At 37.2% G+C, this 27,772-nt stretch overlaps 1 protein-coding gene across 2 annotated transcripts in view; it reads left to right on the forward strand.

Moving 5' to 3' along the window:
* The window catches only part of Rragb (Ras related GTP binding B), a 30,292-nt gene extending 3,192 nt beyond the window's left edge, over positions 1-27,100 (forward strand). Inside the window, exons 3-11 of one of the 2 annotated variants that reach the window (XM_036174222.1) lie at positions 1,500-1,599; positions 5,754-5,837; positions 7,620-7,686; positions 9,627-9,849; positions 15,795-15,890; positions 17,989-18,111; positions 20,352-20,443; positions 25,132-25,247; positions 26,458-27,100. In XM_036174222.1, the coding sequence (XP_036030115.1) occupies positions 1,500-1,599; positions 5,754-5,837; positions 7,620-7,686; positions 9,627-9,849; positions 15,795-15,890; positions 17,989-18,111; positions 20,352-20,443; positions 25,132-25,247; positions 26,458-26,555 (999 nt within the window). In that variant the 3' untranslated portion in view covers positions 26,556-27,100. The remainder of the gene's footprint in view (positions 1-1,499; positions 1,600-5,753; positions 5,838-7,619; positions 7,687-9,626; positions 9,850-15,794; positions 15,891-17,988; positions 18,112-20,351; positions 20,444-25,131; positions 25,248-26,457) is intronic. The other variant, XM_036174223.1, reaches the window with a different exon arrangement.
* The last annotated feature ends 672 nt before the right edge of the window (positions 27,101-27,772 follow it).

The raw sequence follows: 27,772 nt of genomic DNA on the forward strand, positions 1-27,772 counted from the left end.
GTGTTGAAGGATAAGTGGGATTTCACTGAAAGAAGAATAAAGGATGGTAGAGAACACAGAATGAATCCATAGAGTCAGGACTCCCTAGGGCTGGAAACAGAGAGACTATGCCATTCAGTTCAATGTGACTGGATGCCAAAAGTTCCAGGCTAGGAGAAGCAGGAGGTAAAGACAGTAGATAAGCTAAACCAAAAATGGTCTTTTGTGTAATTTAACTGCCCAGTTTTGTAGGGCATAGCAAAGTTAAACGAAGAGACAGAAACTGATGAAAGGAAGTTATGGAAGTACGTGAAGGGGATGAGATCATGGGCTGGAGTGAAAAAAAAAAACTGACCTTGAACAGAGAAGTAGGAGGGGCTTTTCAGTTATTCTGCTAGTCGGGTCAATGTATATCTAACCTTGCATTATAGGAGAATAGGGTTAGTTTCCTATTGAGATAGTATTTTTCTTTTTTTAAAATTTATTTTATCTATTTTTTTCAAATTTTTTTAATTTATTTTTATTTTATGTATATTGGTGTTTTGCCTGTGTGTATGTCTGTGTGAAGGTGTCAGAAGCCCTGGAACTAGAGTTACAGACAGGTATGAGCTGCTATGTGGGTGCTGGGAATTGAACCTGTGTCCTCTGGAAGAACAGTCAGTGTTCTGAACCACTGAGCCATCTCTCCAGCCCCTCAAATTTTTTTATGTGCATTGGTGTCTCACCTGTGATTGCCGTGTGAGGGTGTCAGATTCCCTGGAATTGGAGTTACAGACAGTTGTGAGCTGCCATGTGGGTGATGGGTATTGAACCTGGATCCTCTGGAAGAGCAGCCAGTGCTCTTAACCTCTGCACCATCTCTTCAGCAAGATGGAATTTTTCTAACATAGTTTTAAATAAATATTATGTATAATGACAAGGGGCTGCAGAGATGGCTCAGTGGTTAAGAGCATGTACTGCTCTTCTTGAGGACCTGAGCTTGATTCCCAACCCCTACATCAGGTGGCTTACAACTGTTTGTCATTACAAGTTCTAGGGGACCTCACGTCTCTGACTTCTGTAGATACTTGCATTCATGTGCACATACCTCTCCACATATACACATAATCAAAATAATAAAAATCTTTAAGCCAGGCGGTGGTGGCGCACACCTTTGATCCCAGCACTTGGGAGGCAGAGGCATGCAGATCTCTGTGAGTTCGAGGCCAGCCTGGGCTACAGAGTGAGTTCCAGGAAAGGCGCAAGGCTACACAGAGAAACCGTGTCTCAAAAAACCAAAAAAAAAAAATCTTTAAAAGATATTATATATAATAACAAACTCTGCCTTTGTATTGCTAACTGATGTGTAACTCATTGCAGGTAAGTGCTCAGCATTTGGAATGTTATTTGGGGAAGAGCTTAATTGCAGGTATCCATAATGGTCATTTGTACACTTCTGTAAAATGCCAACTACAGAGGAGAAATGGATCCCTTTACACTAGATTTGCTCTAGATTGCTAACTTTTTTCCTTTGCCCTTAGGTGCTGCTGATGGGTAAAAGTGGATCTGGTAAGACCAGCATGAGGTCTATTATCTTTGCAAATTATATTGCCAGAGACACTCGTCGCCTTGGTGCAACAAGTAAGATGTTTCATCTTATTGTAAAGTGAGGTGACCTTGGCTATTAATAATCCGCATAACACGCTTGGGAATGCACAGGTTTATGAATTTGCTTTGAAGCATGCTTTCCTTTTTTGCATTTCTCCTCAGAATGCGTGGCCTAATTCTGGTTATTATTGCTCACTGTCCTTGGGAGCTGCTTTTCTTTCTAGGTTGCTTGCAAAGTGGGATGCTCTTAGCTAACTTGTGTATCCTGCTGTTTCTTAGACAAGAATAGGGACCCTTTGCCTGCTTGTTTTGTGGGGACAGTGTTTGTTTATAAGTTTTTATACAAAGGGGAAAATCATAGGCAGTAAGTAGCATACAATAATGCAGGAGTTAGTCCTTGTCCTTATTAAAAGGTGAGAGGTATACTTGTTCTGCACTCTGCTGTTTCTCCTTCTTTAGACACTTAGATCTTCTCTTTGGAGCATCTACTCTGAGTTGGGAAATTACTTATTAGACCTTTATGGCTAGAATATTAGTATAGACTTCGGGGCTATCATGGCTACCAGAACAAGGAATCAAGAATCCTGGGAGTGTCTTACTCCGAAGCTGATTATGTCATTCTGAAGCATCCAAGCATTTCTGAAGTCTGCCTTTGGTCTTGGCTTCTGGGTGAGGAAGACATTGCTCTGCCTAGCCTTCAGAGAGTCCAGTCTGGGTTTCTGGCATAGTTAGTACTTTTATCAGCAAGTTAGCATTGTTCTATAAGGTGCCCTAATCTGGTTTCAAGAATAATAAACATCTTTCAAGCATATTATGCTTCAGACTCTGAGATACAAAGGAGAAGGAACTTTATTTCTGTTTGGGCTTGGTGTCTAGTGTAGACTTCATAACTTGAGCAGAAACTTGGTAATTAGAAAGCTATTTCCTAGATAGAATCTTGTCTGCTTTTCTTTCTTTCTTTCTAGTCTGTTCTCTACAAATATTTGCAAATACTCAATATCTCAATTTATCTTACTCCTTCCCTGCCTCCCAAATTTGTTATCCTTACCTTAAATACTTTTGGTTCCTCATTGGGCATAATTTTGAATGTTTTTAAGGACCTGTTCAAACTTGTCTCTATTTTCTTATGAGACATGAGTGCAGATGTGGTCTAATCAGAGCAGGGCAGGCCTACTACATCTCTTGTTCTGGGCATTACTTTGCTGTCAGCATGGTAAAACCCCACCTTCTTGTTTTGGAGCACCGTTCATTTTACTGAATCATAATCAAAGCCCCAGTTCATCTTTGCATACATTTTATTAAAGCATACACATCTTTTGGTTTTTGTACAGTTCATAATTTGAACTTAATAATGAATCCTTACATTAAATGGCTCATGTTCCTTTATTTTGGAATCCAAGCCACTGGGTTGCAGTTTTCTTATGCATAATAAAAAGGGGTTCCTATTTTTATTTTAGCTACTTATTCTCTCACCTCATGTGTTTGCTCTCCTTTATAGTTATCTACAGTTTTATATTTGATAAGTATCTAAGTTACTGTCAAAAATGTTGGTCAAGATAGTTTCCTGTGGCTTTTTACACTTGTTGAGTTGGCATCTAGCCTTTAGAAAGTGTACTTGTCCAAATGTTTTTCTGTGTTTTGATGTCATATATTTTTTCTCTTCCAGATTAAATAGATAGGCCTAGTATCGGTGTGTCTTTAGAGGAGTAGAGATGCTTATTGAAGTACTGTGACTTTTATGCCTGCTCTCATTTACTTTAGTTTTCATATTACCTTTATTCTAATAGATGATGAAATAATAAATAATAAATAAAAATAATCACTTTCAGCTACTAAGTGTCAGAGTTGTGATAATCGTCTGTGCTCTTCTGTTTATTGTGACAGCCTGTCAATATTACACTGCTCAATTCCTGGAATTCCTGAAAGACCTTTTCTTCTTGTTTTAAATTCTATACACTTTGTTGAAACATCTTTTCTTAGTACCACTGATATTTTCGTTTCTGACTGATCAATACAGTTGGTTTATTACCCTGAATCCAATGAATAGTCTCACAGCAAGATTTTTAGAATTATTGAAACTGCTGAAAATAGTTTTGACATAATCTAGCATCATCACTATAAATATAATGTTGCAAATTATATAACCCTACTCATTAAAATAGGTCATTTATTCAACAAGTATATATCTAGAAGTGTCTCTTGCCTGATACTTTCAGTGGGATAGGGCTCTTGCCTCTAAGAATATGTCAAGTAGTAAGTTGATTGCTAATATTTGGTTAGTATTTCCTAAATTTCCTTAAAGGTCGTAAAAATACAATGAACAGTGTTGGTATTAATGTTTTAGCATATCATCATGAATTGGTTTCTCACTACTGAAGAAAAGTCTGTGTTTGTTGCTGAACATGTAGACTAGTTCAGACTACATGTAGTGCATTGCTTTTATTTGTTGTCCCCTTTGATGCAATTACTGATTTTCTTTAAGGGTAATAAAAAGAAAACTACTTTTAAAATGTTGTTTGACTTTAATGTGTCAGTGTTTTCTTGGTTTGTCATTCCTGAAAAAAGTCAAGTTTTATTTTGATAAATTTAAAGCCCCCTGCATTTTGAAATTTGAAGTAAAGAAGAAATGGTGATGTTATTAATTTATTAGGTAGATGTTAAAATGTGTTTGTTGGGATGGTAAATTTGTCACTAAAATGATTATGAAGTATTTTAGTATCAAACACTGTTGATGGCTCCAAGATTTCCTATCTTCTCAAAATTCTATTCTCTTGGCTCTTTATGTAATGATTTTCTTTATCTTTAACCACCCTCCCTGCTTTAACAAAAAGATAATCCTTATCATAACGTTTTCTTCTTTCTGCCCCGTAAGTGTATATTATTCCCCAAACCCTGGTCTCTTGTCAGTTGCTCTCATGATAACAGAGCAGGAAGGCTATAGAAGAACCAGAGGGACACACGGTGAGCTTAACATTTAATGGGGAAGCAGGAAATGGGGTTCAGTTGTAAAATGTCTTAGAAGCCAAGAACGATAGTCAAACTATGAAAGAATGTTCAACAGTAAAAAGTAACATGATCAGAGCCACATTTTTAATTCAAAATAATAGTTGTGAACACTTCAAATATCATTTAAATAGGAGAAGTCTATTTTGTTCTTCATTGTCAAGCCGGTTTCCTAGAGAGAACCACCATTAGTACTTCTGTGGCTACCATTCTGACCCTCTTCTCAGTGTATACAATTATGCATACACATTCACGGTCTTTTTAAAGCATGGTAGAAATCTCAGCGACTTGGAGGCGTCACTATATCTGTAGTGTGGACAGCAGACTAAAGTGATGCAAGGGTAGAAACAGGTACCATCGATAAGCCAGAGCACTTGTTTTCACTACATCCACACTCTGCTGATGGCTGGATCTCAGAACTTTCAAGATTTTGTAACTGTTAGAAGTAAATTTCTATAATTAAAAAAAAAAAACTTGAAGAGATGGCAGGGGCTTGATTTGGACTAGGGTAGTGGTAGTAGATATGGTACGAAGCTACTGGGTCAGCAGGACTTTCTGGGAAACTTGGAGAGAATTGTGAGGGAAAAGAAGACTGGAGAATGAGAGGTTTTAGATTAGACAGCTGGTTAAATTCACCAAGATGGAGAAAACTGAAAGGGGAACAGATTTGTTAGGCTGAAAGGAGAGATGAGTTATATTGGGAAACTCACAGTACAGACATACAGTATATGAGTCAGAAAAATAGTAGAGAAATCTGCACTAGTGTTACCTAGTTTGTATCCAAATGATAAATGTAATATTGTGACAGTTACCTTGGGGAAAATATTTTGATGAGAAGGTGGCCACTGTTGGAGTCCCAAAGAACCAGGACATTTAAGGGACAGAAAGAAGAATAGGAGCCCATGAGGGAGGGTCTTGCAGACAGTTTGTAGATTTGATACCAGAGACCAAGAGAACAGAATTCCTTTTGAGAGTAGTCAACAGTGTCACGCTGCAGAAAGTAAAGACGGACTAAAACGTCTACTGGATTTGGCAATGGGGCCTTTAGCCACTTGATGAGAACTGTGATATGGGAGTAGAAACCCCTTTCTGTCCCGTATGCCCCATGTCTGAAAGTCAGTGAATCCTGTCACTTTTGTCATTGTCTTTCCCTTTCTCAGTAGCCCTTCTTTCCTTTTTTTTAGTCCTAGACCGTATACATAGTCTTCAAATTAATAGCAGTTTGAGCACCTACTCTCTCGTAGACTCTGGTGGAAATACAAAGACATGTAAGACATGACTCCTTTTCCAAGGAGGGGAATAAAGGGGAAATGGGAAGTGGTTTGAGCACCTGCTATGTGCCAGGCACTCTTTGAATCCTCACAGCAGTCCTGTGAGGTCACTACTATGTTCCTTCCTTCTTTTTCACAGAAGTGGAAGCTAATCTTAGCTTTCATGACTTGCCCAAAGTCATAGAGATAGAACTGTCATATAAACTAAAGTTTATTTGACTTTAAAAAATCTATATGATTTACTTTATCATGGATGCTTTGTGTCTATAATTATGAGAAGATAAAATCATACAAAAGTAGACAGCAGTTAGTTTAGGTAACAGCTTGGGGATAGACAAACTATTACAATGTGATTGAGTTAACTAGCATATAAATTCTATAGAACAAAATTGCTACACTTTGAGAACTAACATGGTAAAATCTTAAATTATTCCTTCTTGAGGTTTTTAGTGCCTGGCAGAGAGTAGTTGCTTAGTAAATGTTTGAATGAGTTTAGGGGGAGAGATAATGATAAGTGGGATTTTTGTCAGGCAAGGAGGGCTTTTGGAGGAGGTGGTAATTAGTCTGGGTTTTAGGATTACCTTTCAAAGGAAGAAGGGGTGGTGCTTTGCAGCAAAGGATGGAAAAGGCAATTAAGCAGAGGTCGCAAATAGACAGCCCGTGTGCTGGATAAGGCCTATAGACGTGCTTTCTTTAGCATGCACATTGTTTTAGAAAAATTGAAAGTAGTAATCTCTTGTAAAAATTTTCATAAAAACCTAGAATTCAAGTTACTATTTAAAATGTTAAAGTAAACCTGAGCCAATATTTTGCATAGCAAATGAACAAGATTTGAATAACTATCAACCTCTGTGAGCCCATGGTACATGTACCCTCATATTTAGCCAGCTTTAATGGTATAGGTTTGCTCACATGGCCTGATTTAGCAAGTTTGCGACCCCTGAATGTAAAATATGTTGGGGGATGGGGAGGTAGTAGGTTTGGGAGGACTATGAATACAACGGAGTGGAAGTGAAATGTGAATCTGGGGATTTTAAAGATAGATTGGAAGCCAAAGGATGAAGGACCTTGAGTGTACCCCCTTAAACATGGAGGGGCCATTGAAAGTGTTTTGAATGGGGAGTGATATGTTCAAAGTAGTGTTAAGAAGATGAACTTTGCAGTCGCCTAATGAATGATATAATGTAAATAAGGCTTTCTTTTTTTTTTGCCCCCCAAGGCTTTCTTGTAGTGTAGGCATGAGGTGTAAGGGCCCTCCTTGACGTTGGGTGATAGATTATAAAATAAAGAATGGAATTAAGAGATACTAAAAAGGACTCAAAAGAATTGAATGTCAGGGGAGTCAAAAATAGAAAAACCAATAGAGTCATTAACTGAAGAGGAAGTCAGCACAGGAGTTAGTTTTGTTGTGTTTTATGTTTGTTTTATGTTTGCTTTCTGTCTTTAATTTTTGTGGGGAAGTTAGTAAAAGAAGGTAGAGTTGGGAAGATCTGTTAAATGGTGTATGTCACTGTCTTGCTTGTAAAACTTAACATTAATATTATAATTGGTTTTCTGCTTTGGGTACTAAACTACTGAAATTTTAAAATGACTGACACAAGAGGCAATTCCTTAGCTTAGGGTAGTGTAGGTGCCCACCTTGCCACTAAACCATATGACTAAGCTGGAAATCACCTTCTTGTTATGGCTTTGAGCATTTCACTCCCACTTTGGGCTAGTATTTTTCTTATCTTAATGTTCTTTACTACAGATACTAGATTGGTAACATTTATCTTCCAGTTGATGTAGAACATTCTCATGTTCGATTTCTGGGAAACCTGGTTTTGAACCTGTGGGATTGTGGTGGGTAAGTACTATGTGCCTACTTGTTTGTGAAGGTGACGGCAGTAATGATGTCATCTAATATAATCAGCATGGCAAACACATCTAGAATATCTATTATTTGCATAGATGCACTGCCTAAAAAATATTTCAGAACTGTCAGTTGATTTAATAAAGATCTGTGTTTTATACAACTTTCAAAATGCCCTCTGTATAAGATGTATTTAAGTAGCTAATGTAAGCTCCATCTAAGTATGTATACTGTGGGATAGATCACCCCTCTTTTGCCGTGGCATAAATGAAATCTGTCTCAGGTTGACTGATGGCAGTATTGAGTTCTTAGCTATTATTTATTGTACCAGACTGTTCACAGCCATTTATTAATTACTTCTAGGCAGTCTTATCACTGTAGATTGGATTCTGAGCATATATTATGTGGCCAAGTTTCCTATTGTTGGAAGAGTAAGAGAGCACTTCCTTTCATAATCAAGGCAATCATCAAAAACCCCAGCACAAATGTACACTTACTATGCCTATGTGCTGATGTTGCCCACCTTAAGGTCATAAACATCTATCTCTGTGCTGAAGCAGCAGTGTGTAATGCACAGCGGTTAAGAGCATAGGTTCTTCGTCTGGGGTGTATTCTTCAAACGCTCTGTGCTGTAGCTTCACCTGTGCAATAGAGCACAATAACTAACTCATAGGTTTATTATGACAATTAAGCAGGGTCTTACAAAATAGATGCTATTGTCTGGTGGGTATTTCTCAGCTCCAAACTTACAAAAGATGCTCAGTGAGTATTTTGACAGAATAATATAAGAACTAAATATTCTAAAAGTAACTCTTTTCTTGCTAGCAGCTGGATTAACACCCTAGGATATAAGTCTTCCCTCATGGTAATTGCTTCCAATTCTCTAATCTATGTCAACAGACTTACCCAAGTTCCTTGCTTTTAGGTACTAAAATATAAAATTCAGTTTTGTAGATCTGTAAGTTAGGGAAATTATGATTCTTCCAAGGTTACACTGCTGTAATTAGCAAGGTGTAGGATTAGAAATTTGTAAACACTACCCAATATACACCACTAAATGGCACTACTGTTTTATTGCTGTGCAGCTGTTGAGATCTTTTTGGAAAATGGCACCCAACCTAGGAACAGAGAGTAATATTTTGCTGAAAAGTCATCATTGGAGTCATTTTCATATAATTTAGAATTTTGACCATGAAGTTATTCAGCAAATGTTCATTAAGCATTTACCACCCTTCATTTTAAAAGCTGTGAGACAGTGGGAGATGATATCAAGGATGATCCTTATCTGGTTGTATAGAGAATTGAACACTGTTAATTAAAAACTCATCCAAATAAGTGTAGTATTGCACTTGTGGTAAGTGTTGTAAATGAGAGGGATGTGTTGGTAAAGAGCCTGTAGTGAGTGAGCTGGCTCAAGGTAGGGATGGTTTCTGTGAGGCCATATGGATTGGATTGAAATCTAAAGGAAGAAAGTGGAATTAATTAGATGAAGTAAACAAGTAGCATGAGAAAAAGTGATCAACTGTGTAAAAGACTCCTGAGTTAAACATCAGCCACTCAAGAATGAACAGAAGGTAAGTGTGTTTAAATTGAAAGGAGAGAGGCCAGGCATGGTAAGTATACAGAGGCAGGTGGATCCTTGTGAGTTTGAGGCCAGCCTAGTCTACATAGTGAGTTCCAGTTCAGCCAGTGATACATACAAAAACAGTAGCAACAATAAAACAAAACATAAGAAGAAAGGCCAAGGATTTTACAGGATTGCAAGTTATGACTCTGAAGTAGAGTATGGTAGATAGAGCTCAACACATTTGGCTGTTGTTTGCTCTTTGAATTGAAGTATAAGATTATCTTCCTCTTGATCAAGCTAAGAAAATTTCAAACAGGAGTGATTGAACAGAGGATCTGTTTACTATCTGGATTTTCTTTCCTGTCAGACAAGACAACTTCATGGAAAACTATTTTACTAGCCAGCGTGACAACATCTTTCGAAATGTGGAGGTTCTGATTTATGTCTTTGATGTGGAGAGCCGTGAACTTGAAAAGGACATGCACTATTATCAGTCATGCCTTGAGGCCATTTTACAGAATTCTCCAGAAGCCAAAATCTTTTGCTTGGTACACAAAATGGATTTGGTACAGGAGGACCAACGAGACTTGGTAAGAAACTGAAAAGGTTTAGCGTGCTTTGCAGACTTCCTTTATAAAAGTGTAGGTAACTTTGTGGCATTCTGTTTTTCAGAGCTAGGAAGATCTGACCTGTGTGCTTTCACTAAGTAACCTTTATCATTTAAAAAAAAATAGTTTGCTGACCCTATTGTATTGTCAAAGGCCCCCCACCCCAGGGGTAAGATGAGGAAAGGTGGTTGCTGTCACTGGACTAGTTAAGGAAACTGCTATGCACCAGTTCAAATGCCTGCCACACTGTGCCAAACACTATGCGCAATCCCTCGCAATTACACCAGTATAAAGAATTTGTATGCATGAGTACAACTCAAAGATGACCAAGGATGATAGAGTAGAAAATACCAACCATTATCTCGACAAAAACATAAAATTAGTGACCTATAATTCAGAGAGAATTTGGCCTCAGTACAGAAGAGATTTAGTAAAAGAGGCAAACTCTTAACCTATCTGATATTTTGGTCGGGTAAGACATAGATGTAGTTTACCTTCAGTGTGTTCAGTATAAAAAAGAGCATTAGGCCGGGCGGTGGTGGTGCACGCCTTTGATCCCAGCACTCGGGAGGCAGAGGCAGGCGGATCTCTGTGAGTTCGAGGCCAGCCTGGGCTACAAAGCAAGTTCCAGGAAATGTGCAAAGCTACACAGAGAAACCCTGTCTCAAAAAAAAAACCAAAAAAATTAAAAAATAAAGTAAAATAAGAGCATTAGATAATAAGTTATAAGATAAAAAAGAAAATCTCTATGTCTTAGAGAAGAACTAAGGAAAGCAGTTTTTATACTGGTTGTATAGGAGAATATAATTTCTCCTTGGCTTGGAATGTGTCTTAAGGTGCACCTCGTACTAAAGGATTTTTCTGGTAATAGTTTTAGTAAGGAAACGTGTTATATAACCCACAAAGGTCCCCTGGAGCGAGAATTACAAGTGGTTGTGTGCCACCTGATATGTGTGCTGGGAACCAGGAACTGACCTGGAGCCCTCTTAAGGAGCTGCTGCTTCTTATTCTCTTATTTTAAGATAGTTTCAAGAGCTGGGATGTAACTCAATGGTGGAGTGCTGCCTGGCCCATTTGATGCCTTGAAATAAATCCCTGGTACACAACATTTTTTAAAAATTACTTTTTAGTAAAAATAGCAATTAAAGCTAGAGAATTCCAACAAATGAGTTCCTTGTTGATGTTTCAATCACTTGTAATTTCTCTTACTGTTTTTTAAATGCTCATAAATATCCTCAAATATATATTAATAGTCTTTTAATATATATTTAATTAATATATAAGTTAAAATGAGATTTTTTAATACTATATCTCATGTTAATATATATAATAAAAATCTCATTTTTAACTTTAATTAATTGAGAAAATCATTAATTTTATTAAATATTAGACTGAAAAGTTTAAAATAAAAATGACTAAGTGATTCTCAAAGTAAGTTTCAGCTAAAATAAATATTTCTATGTATGTTTTTGTATGTTTGAGTTTTCCAGAGAAACATAATCAGATGTGTTTCTGTGTAGAAAAACAAAGACACAAAGGAATGGAAGGGTATTTTATTTAAGGAATTATCCCAACTGATTCTGAAAACCTCTTCTGGAAGTAATCTGAAACCTGGAGAGCAGGGAAAATTGTCTAGAGACCTGAAAATGAGAGTATAAATATAGGAGAGGAAGAAGTAAATGTATCCTTATATTCAGATGATATGTTTCTGTACATAAAAGACCCTAAAAACTCCACCAGAAAACTCCTAAGCTATAAGCACATTCAGCAAAGTAGTGGGATACAAAATTAACACAAATAAATCAGTAGCCTTCTTATATACAAAGGGGAAAGTTGATTCCTATACCAATAAAAGAATTGTTTTTTAACCACATCTGGTCCAGTAGTTGTAACTTGCAGTCAGAAACTTCTTAAGCATATGATATCTCACTTTCTAAGAGCCATGTCCTCTATAGAAACTGAATGAAATTGTGTCAGCATCTTTCCTTAAGTTGACCCAACCTCCTCTTTTCATTCAAGGGTTTCTGGATTTATAAAGTGGTACAAATCTAGATACCAGTTGAGAAGCGCATTTTACAAATTGTGCTAGATTTTTGATCATTTAACCTAAATTATTTCATTTATGTAGATCAAATAAGAATGTAGTAGATATCCCTTCTAGATCATTTATAGGAGCACCATAATCAGCTAACTATAGGTTTCTTTGAGTTGGTACTTTGGCTCTCTGTCCAATCAAATAAGGGTACTCTCCCTGTATTTGATGATAAAATGTTTCCGTATTGCTCTTGCCACTGTAGCATCCACTTCCCCCTTTGTATTTAGGTTTGCCAATTAAGTGGTAGCAATTACCACTGTCAATTTCTCTACAGAGAAGAGTGATCAGAGAGCTGAGGAAGGAAGTTGGAGTTCCTCTTAAAAGTTGTTTCTCATCATCATTGTGCTCTGGAACCTCCCACTATTGATGAATGGGTTGTAAATGACAAACCTTGAGCATTGTAAATTCCCTAAGCCATTAGATTACTTCCTGTGTACTAGATCAGTACAGGTCCAACATTTTAACTCCAGTTAGTATAGGTTATGTTTTGTAGGCAGGAACTAAACAAGCAGAATACTTTAACTCTTTACCTACAAATCCTCTGCTTACTGGATCCATATCAATAAATTTGGCCTGAGTGAATGTTATATCCCTTCCACCATATTCTATACCTTTAATATCTATTCTCATAGTTATCCCTGTATTTTGGTCTATATGAGAAAAGTCATAGAGTTCTTTTAGAGGGTAGAATCATCCTTATGGTTCATGCTTTGTATTTCACCTTTAGGAATATTCTGATACTTGAATGTGTATAGACCTAGAAGCAAAGGGGTATGGTAGGAATGAATCAGAACTCTCTTGTAGCTACTTTTGAGGAGTCCATTTCAGTTTCTTCAGAAAAAGTTGGATTATTCTTAGATAAGAATGTAGTGGCTGCTTCCATGGGCAAAGAGTTGAGAATTTAAGCATCTTCAACTTCTTCAGGCTTTTATTATATGAATCAGTTCCCCTCTCCAGAGTCATGTTCCCTCATAGCCAGTAGTGCCCATGCTTTCCAAGTAGGTACCTTGTGGAGCTACTCATTTATTTTGCACTGTAATTTTATCTGCTCACAAGATGAAATTCCAAGTTTACTTTGCAGCAATCTCAGGCCCATGGCTATAGGAAGTAAAGGTATCTTTCAGGGCAAATAGAGAAACCAGGTCATTTATATTGTGATTGAACTGGATATTTAAATCGGAACTCATCCTTACCATTGATCATTTTCTACAGAAGAATTAGGATCATCTAGCAAATCTATTGTGCTCATATTGACAAAAGTAGTCACATATGTGGTTATCAGATTGTTGTCTCTTACCAAGTATTTGATTAGTATGATTCCGTATCAGAATTCCACATCACTCACAGACTCTCTTGAGTGTTCTCATTTCTTCTTGAAATAGCATCTTTAATTTTAGCCCAATTAGAGAACTAATCCCAGTTATATAAAAACCAATTCAGAAAACTTATTCTTAAGATTCTACTGAGTACATTCCCTGAGCCTTTGGTGGAATGTGCCAAAGTCTCTCACTCTGGGTACCATGTCTGGTTGTGGGTCTCTGCATTAATAATCATCTACTATAAGAAGAAACTATTCTGAGGAGGGTTCAGTAATGCCCTGATCTATGGGGATAGCAATGTGTTTTAGTTTTCAGGGTTTTTTTTTTTATTTTGAGATAGATAGATAGATAGATAGATAGATAGATAGATAGACAGACAGACAGACAGACAGACAGACAGACAGACAACATGAACGAACATGAAGTTGGGAAGATAGGAAAAAGAGGAGTTGGGAGAAAATAACTTGATCAGAATATATTACATGAAAAAATATTTTTTGGTTTTTTTCAAGACAGGATTTCTCCATGTAGTTTTGGTGCCTGTCCTGGATCTCGCTCTGTAGACCAGGCTGGCCTTGAACTCACAGAAATCCGCCTGCCTCTGCCTCCTGAGTGCTGGGATTAAAGGCATGCACCACCACTGCTTGGCTCAAAAAATTTTTGAATAACAAAAAAGATTATACTCTAGAACCCACTCTCAGTACTAAAATCTTGTAGTAAAGGTTCTCCAGAGCAGCAGAGTCAACAGAACGTGAAATAGGGGAGGGAGGGTAGAAGTTGAGATTGATTTATTATAAGCAAATAGTTCAACTGATTGTAGAGGCTGACAACTTGAAATTTGGAGAGTAGGCCAACATACTTGAGAACCAGAAAACTCTGATATTGTACTTGAAGTAAAAAGGCAGTCCAGACATATCTAGGGAAAAGTGTTTCACAGGACTCCCTGGTATTCTGGCTCTTAAAATCTTTCTGCCCCCTGTTCTGCAATGTAGACCAAATAGATGCAGGAGTTGTGATGTCGAACTATCCATTGGGGCTAGGCTCCCCAAGATTTGTTGGGTTCTGCATTGTGTCCAGTTGTAGTTTTCTGTGATGGTCTCCATCTGCTGTAGAGAGAGGCTGCTTTGGTGAGGGGTGGTGGTTACACTTACCTATGGGTATAAGGATAAAATTTAGAATATAGTAGGTAATTATGCTCATCTAGCAAAGTAGCAGTAGTAGATTCTCTTCTATGATCCGTGACTTCACTAGTCCCTGGAAGTTGATTAGATTTCTAGTACCAGGCATGATTTCCCTCCTGTTGGGCCATAAGTCCAATTAGATAGCAGTTGGCTATCTAGTACAAAGTGGTCAGCCCTGAAATAAAATACACACAAACAGCAAAAATGACAGCCAGGACCATTATATAGAGAAACCTTGTCTCGGAAAACAAAACAAAACAAAACAAAAAAGTGAACTCAGCAAGCTTGGTAGCCCAGGCTGGCCTCAAACTCATAGAGATCCACCTGGTAGTTACATTACCTTTCCCCTACCCTTTCCTTACTCCAGCCCCTTCCAAGTCTCCAAGTCTCCTCCCTTTAACTCCTTCCTTCTTAAATTGATAGTCTTTTCCTTTGGTAGTTATTGTCTCTCTCTCTCTCACACACACACACACACACACACACACACACACACACACACAGAGAGAGAGGTGAATCTATTGTGTATAGAAAATAAAAAATAAATTATTAAATTATTATAATATAATTTAAAATTAGAAAGAACTAGCCATCACTGTCTGTACACTCATACTAGCAATCAACCACTCAGGGAAACATCTGAGAGTGTGTGTGTGTGTGTGTGTGTGTGTTTTGCGACTTTCCTGGAACTCACTTGGTAGACCAGGCTGGCCTCAAACTCATAGAGATCCACCTGGTTCTGCCTCCCAAGTGCTAGGATTAAAGGCGTGCACCACCACTGCCCGGCTTGAGTATACATGTTTTATATACCTATTTTCTCTGTATATGTTGGGCTATATACATATAATCAAATCCTAGCTGGCTAGAGCTTAGTTGTTTGTGTGGATTATGTATTTGTTGCAAATTAAGTACACTACACATATAAATATATATATATATATGTATATATGTATGTAATATATGTTATTAAGGAGTATTTCTATAATATTGGAGAGCGAAAACATTTTGATTTGCAGAATTTTAATATAAGTATTGCCATGTTAAAATGACCTAGGTTTGGTAAATTGGAGTGTATGTATATTTTAAGATACCTCTGTATGATAAATTTTATCTTCTAACAGTGCTCTCTATGCATATTTAGCAAAAGCGGGATAAGCCTGAAGAGATCTAATAGTAACCTGTATACCCTTGTTTGAGAAATAATAATACTCAAGTCTTATGAAGACAGAATAAGAGGTCCTTGTCAAAATATGATCCAATAATTACACCTCAGATTTTGGAGTGAAGGAGGAGAGTTATTACATGCTGATCTGTTTGTTGGATTTTTAAATTCAGATTTTTAAAGAACGAGAAGAAGACTTAAGGCGCTTATCTCGTCCATTAGAATGTTCTTGTTTCCGAACATCTATCTGGGATGAAACTTTGTATAAGGTGTGTATGTTTCCTCCATTTCCTACTTTAAGAGCATGAATAAAAGTTAGAAGGATATTAACAAAACTAAAAATTTAAAACTATTTCGTAGCCATCTAGATTTGTTGTACTAAAAAGAAAATAATCAATAACAAATTGTTCAGAGAACATCAAACTTAACATCAAAAGAGTTTGGTTTTAATCTTAGATTGAGTTGACATTGTCACCAAGTTTGCCAGTTTGGACATGATTAATCTGCTACTGTTCTTTGTCATAGCAAAAATGTTGTTTAACATCCACCATCCATTTTGACCCATTGTGGTTTCAGTGATTATTGTGGTATCTAATGTACAGGTACTTTACATGCTCATGGTATAAACTAATCTGCTTAAATTCAGATAGCAATAGAAGAAAAACATTTAGTGGAGAAATGGGAGAAGTGAATCTTAGAATGAGATGTGATATATGTAAAAATACTGTAACTTCAGCTTTCAGGCCTCCTTGTTAATGTTGCTGGAATGATTCTCATACTGTTTGCAAGTCTAGAGGTGATCTCAGTAGTTCTGTGGATGAAGTTGAAGTTACCTTACTGGTACATAGCCTCCTACTTCTTCCATTTTTCTTGCTTACTAGTGGTTTAAAAATTCACTACTTCTGTGTCCTCATGTGGTCAGACCTTTCCTTCAGACTGCTTCTGGTATACATTGACAAGTGTGATGCAGGGTGCCAAAGGATCCTTCTCTGTCACTGGTAGCTAGAGCTTCAGTTTCAACTCATCAGACAAGTGTCTACAACCAGATGCACAGAAACCTGACTTGCCAAGGACAAAAGCCACTGGACTTTTAAAAATAGCAATTGATTTTTTTAACATTCATTTCCCCCCAGTATTATGTTGACCCAGGCTCACTCTAATAACAACATTTTGAGATACCTGTCTAGGAAGTACTGTTCTAGATTAATATGGGCCGAATTTCTCTCAAAGCCTTATTCCCATAGAACAGGTAACCGTGAATAAGGATGGACATGATGCACTGATAAGAACCAGCTGCGGTGTGAAGGATGGCAATACATAACACGACCAAAGACAATTGGCTAATCACAACACTGCTGTGAGTGACAATGTCTCTGCTGTGGTTAGCTTTGGTGCCTTCTCCAAGGTAAATTCAGCAGTGACATTAACACCGACCTGGGAACTTGGAACACTATGCCTAAGTAGTAAACTAATTGAAAACCAGAGACATGGCACTACTACTATCTCTTCCATCAATGTTGCATAGAACTGACTTAAATTTTGATATTGTTTTATTCAACAAGCATTCATTGTCTATCTATTGGATGCTGTCACATACACAAATGGCTAAGATAGGTTCCTGACGTCTTGTAGGAGACAGAAGAATGAAGTACACCTAACAAGAAAAATCGGAGTGAGAGTAAAGGAAGTGTTATAACAGAAATATGAAAACAAGCACCTTAAGAGGATACTAGGAGGGTGAAACTAATCTCATCTGCATGCATACTCCTGGATGAAGTCAGTTTCAGGCAGTCACACAATAGACCTTTTAACATTCAATTGAATCAGTAATTTGTATAGATGTGACCAAACATTTGAAAGTTATAATCCTAGTTGTTTCTTTTATAAGAATATGTTGTATCTTTGAAAGGAGGGGCTACTTGTCATTGTGACTGATACTTTCACAAAATTGACTCTTGGATGTATGCTAAATGTAGCATTATTTCTTTTTAAAGCTGTGTATAATGTTGGACTTCAATATTTGTTGGATGTCTGGATTAGAAGGGTTTTTTCTTTAGCATAGTAGATCATACTTTGCAACTTTTTTCCTAAGGCTACACGATGACATTAACATTACCTGTTTACTCATGGAAAGAAATTTCTCCAGCATTTCTCAAGTGTTTGAACTCTAAACATTCAACTCAAGGATACAAATCAAGTATTAGGTTAATGTTCTTGTTTCGTTTTGTTCTATTTAACGTCTGTATTTGTTTTGAACTCAATTTTCAATGTATTTAGCTGTCTGTGTCTTGTAGGGTACTTACTCATTTTAGAGGCCTGGAACTGGCTACCTGTTAGTAATAGTTGATTGTGCTTCTGTCCTGTTAGGCTTGGTCCAGCATTGTTTATCAGCTGATTCCTAATGTTCAGCAACTGGAACTGAACCTGCGGAATTTTGCTGAAATTATTGAGGCTGATGAAGTACTTCTGTTTGAGAGAGCTACCTTTCTGGTAAGGACTTTCTGCTCTACAGATAAATTTCAAACTGTCTTCTTCCATTCAGAAAACAGGATCTTACTGCTTTTAGGAAGAACCACTCCCCTTTTACATCAGCATATATGATCTTATTTATAAAGCAATATTGTCTGCAAGTGGTGCGGAAAAAGTCCTTTGGTAAGTAACCTTTTATAAATTTAGATTTTTGCAGGTATGGCTCATTAGAGACTGCAGATTAGTTCCAGTAATAACTATTCAATTATAATGCAGGAATCTTATTACCCAATTCTCTATTAAGAAATGTAGGACATTTTTCTTTTAAGAAAACTCTTTCCCCACCCATTTATCAAAAAGATTGATACGATATGAACACTTCTTTTTTGTTTGTTTGTTTGTTTTTGTTTTTGTTTTTTCAAGACAGGGTTTCTCTGGTGTTTTGGTTCCTGTCCCGGATCTCACTTTGTAGACCAGGCTGGCCTTGAACTCACAGAGATCCACCTGGCTCTGCCTCCCAAGTGCTGGGATTAAAGACCCAGTGTTTTTTTGTTGTTGTTGTTTGTTTGTTTTTGTTTTTGTTTTGTTTTTTGAGATAGGGTTTCTCTGTAGCTTTGGAGCCTGTCCTGGACCAGCTCTGTAGACCAGGCTGGACTCAAACTCACAGAGATCCACCTGCCTCTGCCTCCCCAGTGCTGGGATTACAGGTGTGTGCCACCACCACCACCGGGCTGAACACTTCTAACACTTAAAAGACTCAGTGACTTAAGAATTCAGATGGAGAAGTGGAGCAGGTAAGAGGCATAATTGGTAGTTCTACTTTTCTTATAAATTGAATTTAGCAATGATATCAGAGTCTGCTGTACAACCATGGGTCAGTGATACAAAACCTGTATTATACATATTTTTTTAAATATTTGTTTTTATTTGTGTGTGGGGGGGTGTGGGGGGTGGTTGCCACTTGTGTGTTGGGTATCCATGGAGGCCAGAAGAAGGTATTCAGATTTCTTGGAGCTGAAGTTACAGGCAGTGATAAGCTATGTGGCATGGGTACGGGGAACCAAACTTGTATTCTCTGGAACACCAAGAAGCACTCCTAATCACTGAACCCAATGAATACATTTGAAAAATAGTAGAAATTAGCCCACTGGGCAGTGGTGGTACATACCTTTAATCCCAGTTCTAAGGAAGCAGAGGCAGAAGATCTCTGAGTTCCGGGACAGCTTGGTCTATCTACAGAGTGAGTTCCAGGATAGCATAGAAAAAACCTGTCTTGAAAAACCAAAAAAAAAAAAAAAAAAAAAAAAGAATTATAATTTAACATCATGTCAGAATTTCCATGTGAATTTTTTTCTGGCAAATGATGTGGATTTTCTTATGTTAGGAATTTGCAACTTATTTTCAGCCTTTTGGGTACTTGTGGTTTTATTAAAATTGGAAGGTGCTATTAAAGTATTTTTACCTGGTGTTGGTATTTGTCCTGAATACATTCATTTATGATCGACAGTACTTGGGATCATCTAGTAAAGGTTTCTAATATGATTCCAACAGATAGTTTATTATAGCTTTCTTTAAAATTATATGTTAGGGACTGCCCAAGAGCAGCTAGATATTTTTATTTATTTCCATTTTACTTATACTATTTTAAGTCAAAGATCATCTTGTGAAATGTTAATAAGGTAAAATTTAGTGATTAATGTAATTGAGAAAAACACCAAATGCTCCTTGACTAGGATAGGGTATGCTCTGATAAACTCTTAACTTGAAAACCTACTAAGCTTAGCAATGCAAATACTCCAAAAATGATTAGTTCTTTATTTTTATAAACTGGGAATTTACCTTCACAAACTGGGATTTACAGCTTACTGTTGCGATTCAGTATCACAAGAGAGTATTGTATAATATATTCTAAGTATAATATATGTACAGCATATTCCAAGCACAATTCAAAATGTGATTTCTACTGAATGTGTATTGCTTACTCGCCATGGTCAAAAGTCATACTGTCATGAGTCAGAAATAATTTTTAGAGAATACACAAGTTATCTAATATTATAACAAAATGATCCTGGGTATGTTATCTAAATGAATATGGAAATTGTTGGCAAGGATATGGAAAAGAGAGCAAGAAACAGGATGCCAGGTAACAGCTCAGCTTTTAAAACCAAGATGACCAAAGGACTCATAGATGTCTGTTTTAATTAGTAACAGTGATGTGAGTATATATGCATGGTCTCAAAGGATAATATCTCTCTTCACAGGTCATTTCTCATTATCAGTGTAAAGAACAGCGTGATGCCCACAGATTTGAGAAAATCAGCAACATTATTAAGCAATTCAAGTTGAGCTGTAGGTAAGAGACTTTATAAGTATTAACCTGTTAATTTCTGGGTAATATTTATTATTTTGAAATTTAAAGAAACTAGTTAACTGTGCATATATGTTTACACTAGTTTGCTTAGTCAGATAAAAAGTTGAGTTCTGAGAGAGCTTACAACTGGCTGAGGTGCAGCCATTGTGTTTTTAATATAAGCATAATAGTCTTAGATTTTGAACATGAAAAGTAGCTGGGCAAGGACACTATGTTCTTCATGGGAACTTGAGAAAGTTACTAAATTCAGGAATTTTAATGAAAAAATAACCCAAATCCATGGATTATATGAACCAAACTGGTATAGAAGCTTATAGAAAATACTTGTAGTGGTGATGGCACACATATTTAATCCCAGTACTCAGGAGGCAGGGGCCAGCCTGGTCTACAGAGTGAGGTCCAGGATGGCTAGGGCTGCACAATGAAATCCTACCTCGAAAAAAAAATACTCAAGTCAAGTATCATTCTTGAGATATCTGATACCATTTAAGAAATAAAAATAGCTGGGCAGTGGTGGCACACACCTTTAATCCCAGCACTTGGGAGGCAGAGGCAGGTGGATCTCTGTGAGTTTGAGGCCAGCCTGGTCTACCAAGTGAGTTCCAGGAAAGGTGAAAAACTACACAGAGAAACCCTGTCTTGAAAAAAAAAAACCCACAAAAAAAAAACCACAAAAAAATAGAATATCCAGTAAGATTTTGAAAAGGAATGGGGAACTTGTGACCTGGTGAAGGAAAAAGCCTGGGTTTTTAAAAAGGAAACACTGGCCAGGCATGCCTTTAATCTGAGCACTGAGGAGGCAGAGACAGGTGGATCTCTGTGAGTTCCAGGCCAGCCTGGGCTACCAAGTGAATTACAGGACAGGCACAAAGCTACACAGAGAAACCCTGTCTTGGAAAACAAAAAAATAAAAATAAAAAGGAAACACTGTTGCTAAGAGGGCAAGAGTAGAGTATAAGACTATTTAGCAACTAAAGTAGAACAGCTGGAAGTGTTGGCATGAGGGGATGTGAGAGCTATAGAAAAGAAATGAGTTGAGTGGAGATCAAAATCATTGTCTTCAGTAGAAACAGTGAGCAGCTAGACTGGAGTGTACCACACTGCCTCCACTGGGATCGAGGGAACTTCTAAGAACAGGGAGAAGCTGTTCCATGCTGAGCATTGATGTCATAGGAGCAGTTATTTGGAGATAGACAAGTTATGGAGACCCAACTAGGAGCTGGATACACCATGAGCATTGAGATTACCAGGGATACCAGGGTAGAAATGCAACAAGGGCATATGAAGCAGGAGTCCCGTCAGCACTCTTTGCACAAGCACCAACATGCTCACACAGAGGAATTATGCTGAACCTGGCACGCTGTTATAGATGGACACAAGTACAGTTTGGGGTGTGTGTATAGATCTTAGCAAATGAATAGCAGGAGTCTGGGTTCGAGGACAACATCCTATGACAGAAGTGAATACAAATATAGCCTTCCACGTTCCCTCAGAGCCTCTGACTCAAAAGCTCCTCATAAAAACTGGCCAGGAATCATTCAAGGTAAGTCAGTAGCTGGCAGATGGATTGTTTCAGACTTGGAAACAAGTACAACACAGAAACACCTTGCAACAGGGAAGACACACCCATATAACATGTTTAAATTATAGACTAACAGCTAAAGGAGACAACCAAACTGGAGAGCAACTATATTCATCCCAAAGGAAGAAATCCTAAGATTATAATGTTGTCTCATTTTAGTTATTTTTATGTAATTCCTAATTTATATGCTTGTATTTTGTTTAATAATTTTGTTTTAATTTGTAGCTTGCAAGAATAAGTTTTATAACAGACTTTACTTTTCTGCACCTACTCTTTGTTTGCTCTATTGTTTCTCATGCCTGTAGCCCTGTACTTTACTTTTATTATACTTTATTCTTTCCCTTTTCCTCACCCTCCCTCTTTTTACTTTTTAATTATTAATAACCTTAGCTATAAACAAGTAAGATACATTTCCTCACAGTACCCTAGTCCCTCTGTCTTGAACATTAAGGACATAGTGATCGATACAAGGTCTTTTCCAGCATGTTAACTCCAGGGCTTCTGTCAAACCATTGTTTCTGTTACTAAATTGGCTTTACTTACCAAGTGAAGGCAGCTCACTGTGATGACTCGCATAAAATAAACCAAACCAGTAAGAAAAGAAAGAAACAGTAAAACTAAAAGTTACATCCAACAGACACACAAAACACAACAAAGCATCAGTAGAGAGAGAATGGACCATTGTGACACTGTGTTCATGTGCACAGATGCTCTCAATTCCTCCTTACTAGAAATCAAAGATACTGAAATACCTGGAATGCCAGAAGACATAAGAGTCCTGCTTTTAAAAAATGACTGTACTCAAGTAGAGGACTCAGAACACAAATGACTGAAGTAAGGATTGTTCAGGGCCTAGATACGAAAGTTATCAAAGTGGATGGAAAAGTTAGCAATGTGGAGGAGAAATGTAATTAACAGGTAGAAAATATTAAGGAAATTGAAATTCTGAATTTCACAAAATAAAAAAATATCAAAAAACACAGTGGGAAGAATCATTAACACAAAACCAAGCAGAAAAAAAAAAGAATATTAGAAGTAGAGGACAAATTGCATTCAGAAAGAAAGAAAGGAAGAAATTAGCAATGACCAGCCAGTGGCGGTTCTGGCGCTTACCTTTAATCCCAGTATTTGAGAGTTCAAGGCCAGTCTGGTCCATACAGCAAGTTCCAGGACTACTAGGACTACACAGAGAAACCCTGTCTCAAAAAGCCAAAAGAAAAAATTAGCATGACCAAAACTTATAAGAATTATTAAGATATGTTCAAAAGCTCAAACCTAAGAATCTGGGAGGAGAGCTAAAATAAAATGCTAGGGCATCAAACTAGACAGACTACTCAGTGGTTAAGAGCACTTGTTGCTTTTGCAGAGGACCTGAGTTCAGTTCCCAGTATATTCAGTGAAATTCTAACATTTTCTGAAATATAGGGAAAGAAATGGATAGCCAGACACGAGGCATTTACAACCCTAAGTAGCCATCACCAAAGAAGAGCCTCTCCATGACAAATGAGACAAAAATACAAAACGGAGAAACAGTATTAAAAGCTATAAGGAGAAAATGTCAATCCTCTGACAAAGGCAAACATCAGAATAACATAAAATCTCTTATCACTAAGCTTAAAAGCTGGAAAAACATCCCATGATATATTTCAAGCCCTGAAACCAAACTGACAACTAAAATTGCTATGTCCAAGAAAGCTACCTTTTTAATAAGTGGAAAAGAACATTTCAAGGTAAGCAAAAACTGTGGGAGTTCCTGACTACCAAACCAGCACCTTAAAAAAAATATGAGAACAATTACTACACACAGCTGAAAGACAGTCTCAATCATGAGATCACAGGAAAGACAAAATTTCAAGGGAAAAATGCAGAAAGGAGAGCTGGGAAGGACCTCATAACGTTTAACACAATAAAATAGTCCCATAGGACACAGGAAACCTTAAATGCAAGTGTCCTCAGTTCCTTATTTAACTGTTGCATACAGTAAACTCACTTTACTGGCAAAGAAATTTATCGACATAGAGCTAAAGAATGGAAGTCAACTCCTCAAGCAAATGGAAGGAGATAAGCTAGTACAGCTATTCTGATGCTTGATGAAGTATGCTTCCAATGAAAATTAGATCAATTGGGACACTACATAGTAATATGAGGAACAACTTCTTATTAAGAATATATAACATTTGTAAATGTATAAGCGTTACAGCACCTAATTTCATAAAACAAATACACAAGAGCATGAAAACTCAGATGGGTCCTGCTACTGGTGATTTTAATACTCTTTTTTTGGTTTTGTTTTTTTGAGACAGGGTTTTTCCATGTAGTTTTTGGTGCCTGTCCTGGATCTCGCTCTTAGACCAGGCTGACCTTGAACTCACAGAGATCTACCTGGCTCTGCCTCCCAATTACTGGGATTAAAGACACGCTTAAGAAATAAAGGTTTGGGGGCTGGAGAGATGGCTCAGAGATTAAGAGCACTAGCTGCTGTTCCAGAGGTCCTGAGTTCAATTCCCAGCAACCACATGGTGGCTCACAGCCATCTGTAACGAGATCTGGCGCCCTCTTCTGACCTGCAGTCATACATGCTGTATACATAATAAATAAATAGATCTTTAAAAAAATAAGAAATGGGGCCATAAAAGAGTAGGAAGATATCTTAAATTGGATTAGAGAGAAGGGAGGGAAATATGATGCACATGACATGAAAACAGATAGGTGCATAATTTGGGGGATAAGGAAACTAGCAGTAGTGAGGGGAGAGGGTTCTAGGAGAATAGGGAGGGGGCAATTAAGAACAAAGTGAGGTGTGTGTGTGTAAGTAAAATGCCATAATGAAACCCATTGCTTTGTATGCTAATTATAAAAATTATTAGAAAATCTTCGGTAACATTTTTTAATATGTGTCTAGAGTTAAGCCCATTTTCACTTCTTAGTATATATCAATCAATAACCTAACATGTTAAGTTCATCAGTACAGTTTCCTCAGAAACTTAACAAGTGGTGAATTGAGATCCGGTGCTATAAAAATTTCTAATATAATAAGAACAACTTATTTCAGTCTTTTCTTTAACCACCATTTTCCTTTCTCCCATAGCAAGCTGGCTGCCTCTTTCCAGAGTATGGAAGTGAGGAACTCTAACTTCGCTGCTTTCATTGACATATTCACATCCAACACTTATGTCATGGTCGTGATGTCTGATCCATCCATTCGTAAGTTGAAACTTGGCTGACATAGTTTCAAAGTCTCATAATTTTTAAACAAAGGCTGAAGAGGTAGTACTTTATTAAATATTTAAAAATTATTTTATAATGAGGGTGGTTGTACAATAACATGAAGCTACTTAATCTCATTGAACTGTATACTTTAAAATGGTGTGGTAAACCTTACATATTATACATATGTAATGAATAATATACATATATATTAAAGCTACTGTAGTAGTGGTAGTAGTAGTGTTAAATGATTTTATAGGCTTACATTTTGAAGCTGAAAAATAACTTTTCTCAGGTACTATATTTTTCTTAATGAGAACTTAAGAAAGCAGGTGCCTTAGGGTTTCTATTGCTGTGTAAAGACACCATTACCACAGCAACTCTTACAAAGAAAAACATTTAATTGGGGGTGGCTTACAGCTCAGCCCACTATCATGACGGGGAGCATAGCAGCATGTAGGTAGACATGGAGCTGGCAAAACCTTCACCAAAAGGCAGCAGTAAGTAGACTAACTCACTGGGTGGTATCCTGCGCATAGGAAACCTCCAAGCCCACCCCCACAATGACATATTTCCTCCAGAAAGGCCACACCCACTCCAACAAAGCCATACATCCCAATAGTGGCACTCCGTATGAGATTATGGGGGCCAATTACATTCAAACTACCACAGCAGGTTACTAAATTGAGGAATTTTAAAGAAAAGAGAACCCAGATCCCTAAACTTTTAAAAGACTAGCCATGTAACCTCTGAGTTGTTAAAAGCTGAACCATGTCATGAATCGACATGTTCCACAACTGCATATTTCTGTTATGGGCATTAAGGAGTAGTATTTGTTATTTCCATACCATGGAAGCCATGTCTGCTTACAACTGTTAGACTAAAGGTTCTCACAGTGTTTCCATAATCCCATGTGTTTAAATTATCTGTCTTCTGGTTTTATCTACTTTAGGTTAATATTTAAAGGTAACGTAAGATATTGAGGTTTATTCTATTAGTCTCAAACCAAAAGATTGTGAAATTTTATGTTTAGGATATATGAAAATCTGCTTCAGAAATATCAAACCTTGATAACTTGAGGCTTGCTGTTCCTGTATGTTCTCTGGCATACATTGAAGGATTTGGATCTTTTAATTTATTTACTTTTACTAGAGAGACATTTCTTTGACTGCTCTTCTTACTCTGTTGGGTGTCTCTCCACCCTTAGCTTCTGCAGCTACTCTGATCAACATCCGCAATGCCAGGAAACACTTTGAAAAGCTGGAGAGAGTGGATGGACCAAAACAGTGTCTTCTCATGCGCTAAACATTGCTGAATATTGTTTAACACAAAAAAGTTGAAACACTGTTTCTTAATTTTATTGTTGTATTCGTATATGTAGACTCTAAAATATTGTGATGCTTACCACATCTGTATTTCTTCTCTATTCCCCAGTCTTACCATTTAACTTTGAATGCTATTTATTCAAATAGCCAGTGAGGAGTTAGAAGATGGGGTGTCCATGAAGTTGGTGTAACATATACTTAGGTGATATATGTAAGTGTTCTGATAACATGATTCTAATGGTGTTTGTGTTCTGATAACCTTCTTCTAATAGTTGTGTATGCCAAAGTCCTTCCCTGCATCCTCTTGTATTCATTATCAAATATATACATGTAAGTTTGAAGTATTACTGTTTTCTCAGCATGAATTAAAAATACTCCGTAACTCAGCCAGGCATGGTAGCTCATGCCTATAATCCCAGCATTTGGGAAGCAGAGGCAAGAGGATTGCTGCAAGTTTCAGGCCAGCCGTTCTGCATAGGGAGGTCCAGGCCAGCCAGGGATATATATCAAGATCTTGTCTCAAAACTCATATATGTATATGTATTTGTGTGTATGTATATATTTATATACACATATACACACATATATACATACATATATATGTATTCCTTAACTTGGATTGTAAATAAATGTTTGCTGTTAGGGATTTCAGTGTCTGTGTTTCTTTTTCTTATATCTTGAACTTCACACTATGATTTAAAAGTTTCATTTATTCTAGAGAAGAGAACTTGCTTATTGGAAAAAGGTATAAAATAAAGTTAATTGAAGAACGGAGCCAGATTTTAGCCCCAAGTTCTAGGGAAGACTTTAAATGTCTGATATCTGTGATATCTGAATTTTATAGTAAAAAGAAAAACACAAGAAGCAACTGAGCAGGATAATTCTTTGAAATCAATATTTCAAAATAATTTATCTATACCATATATGCTGATAGCAGTTGGAGATACTATGTTAATAATCCAGGCCTGATCTGGACTGAAAGTCTTCAGTGCTGGTAAGATAGCTGGTAAACGGGTGGAGAGATGGCTCAGAGGTTAAGAGCACTGGCTGCTCTTCCAGAGGTCATGAGTTCAGTTCCCAGCAACCACATGGTGGCTCACAACCATCTGTAATGAGATCTGATGCCCTCTTCTGGCCTGCAGGCATACATGCTGAATACATACATAAACAAGTGAATAAATAAATAGATAGATGATA

Source organism: Onychomys torridus, chromosome X, assembly GCF_903995425.1.
Source record: "Onychomys torridus chromosome X, mOncTor1.1, whole genome shotgun sequence".
Taxonomy (NCBI): domain Eukaryota; kingdom Metazoa; phylum Chordata; class Mammalia; order Rodentia; family Cricetidae; genus Onychomys; species Onychomys torridus.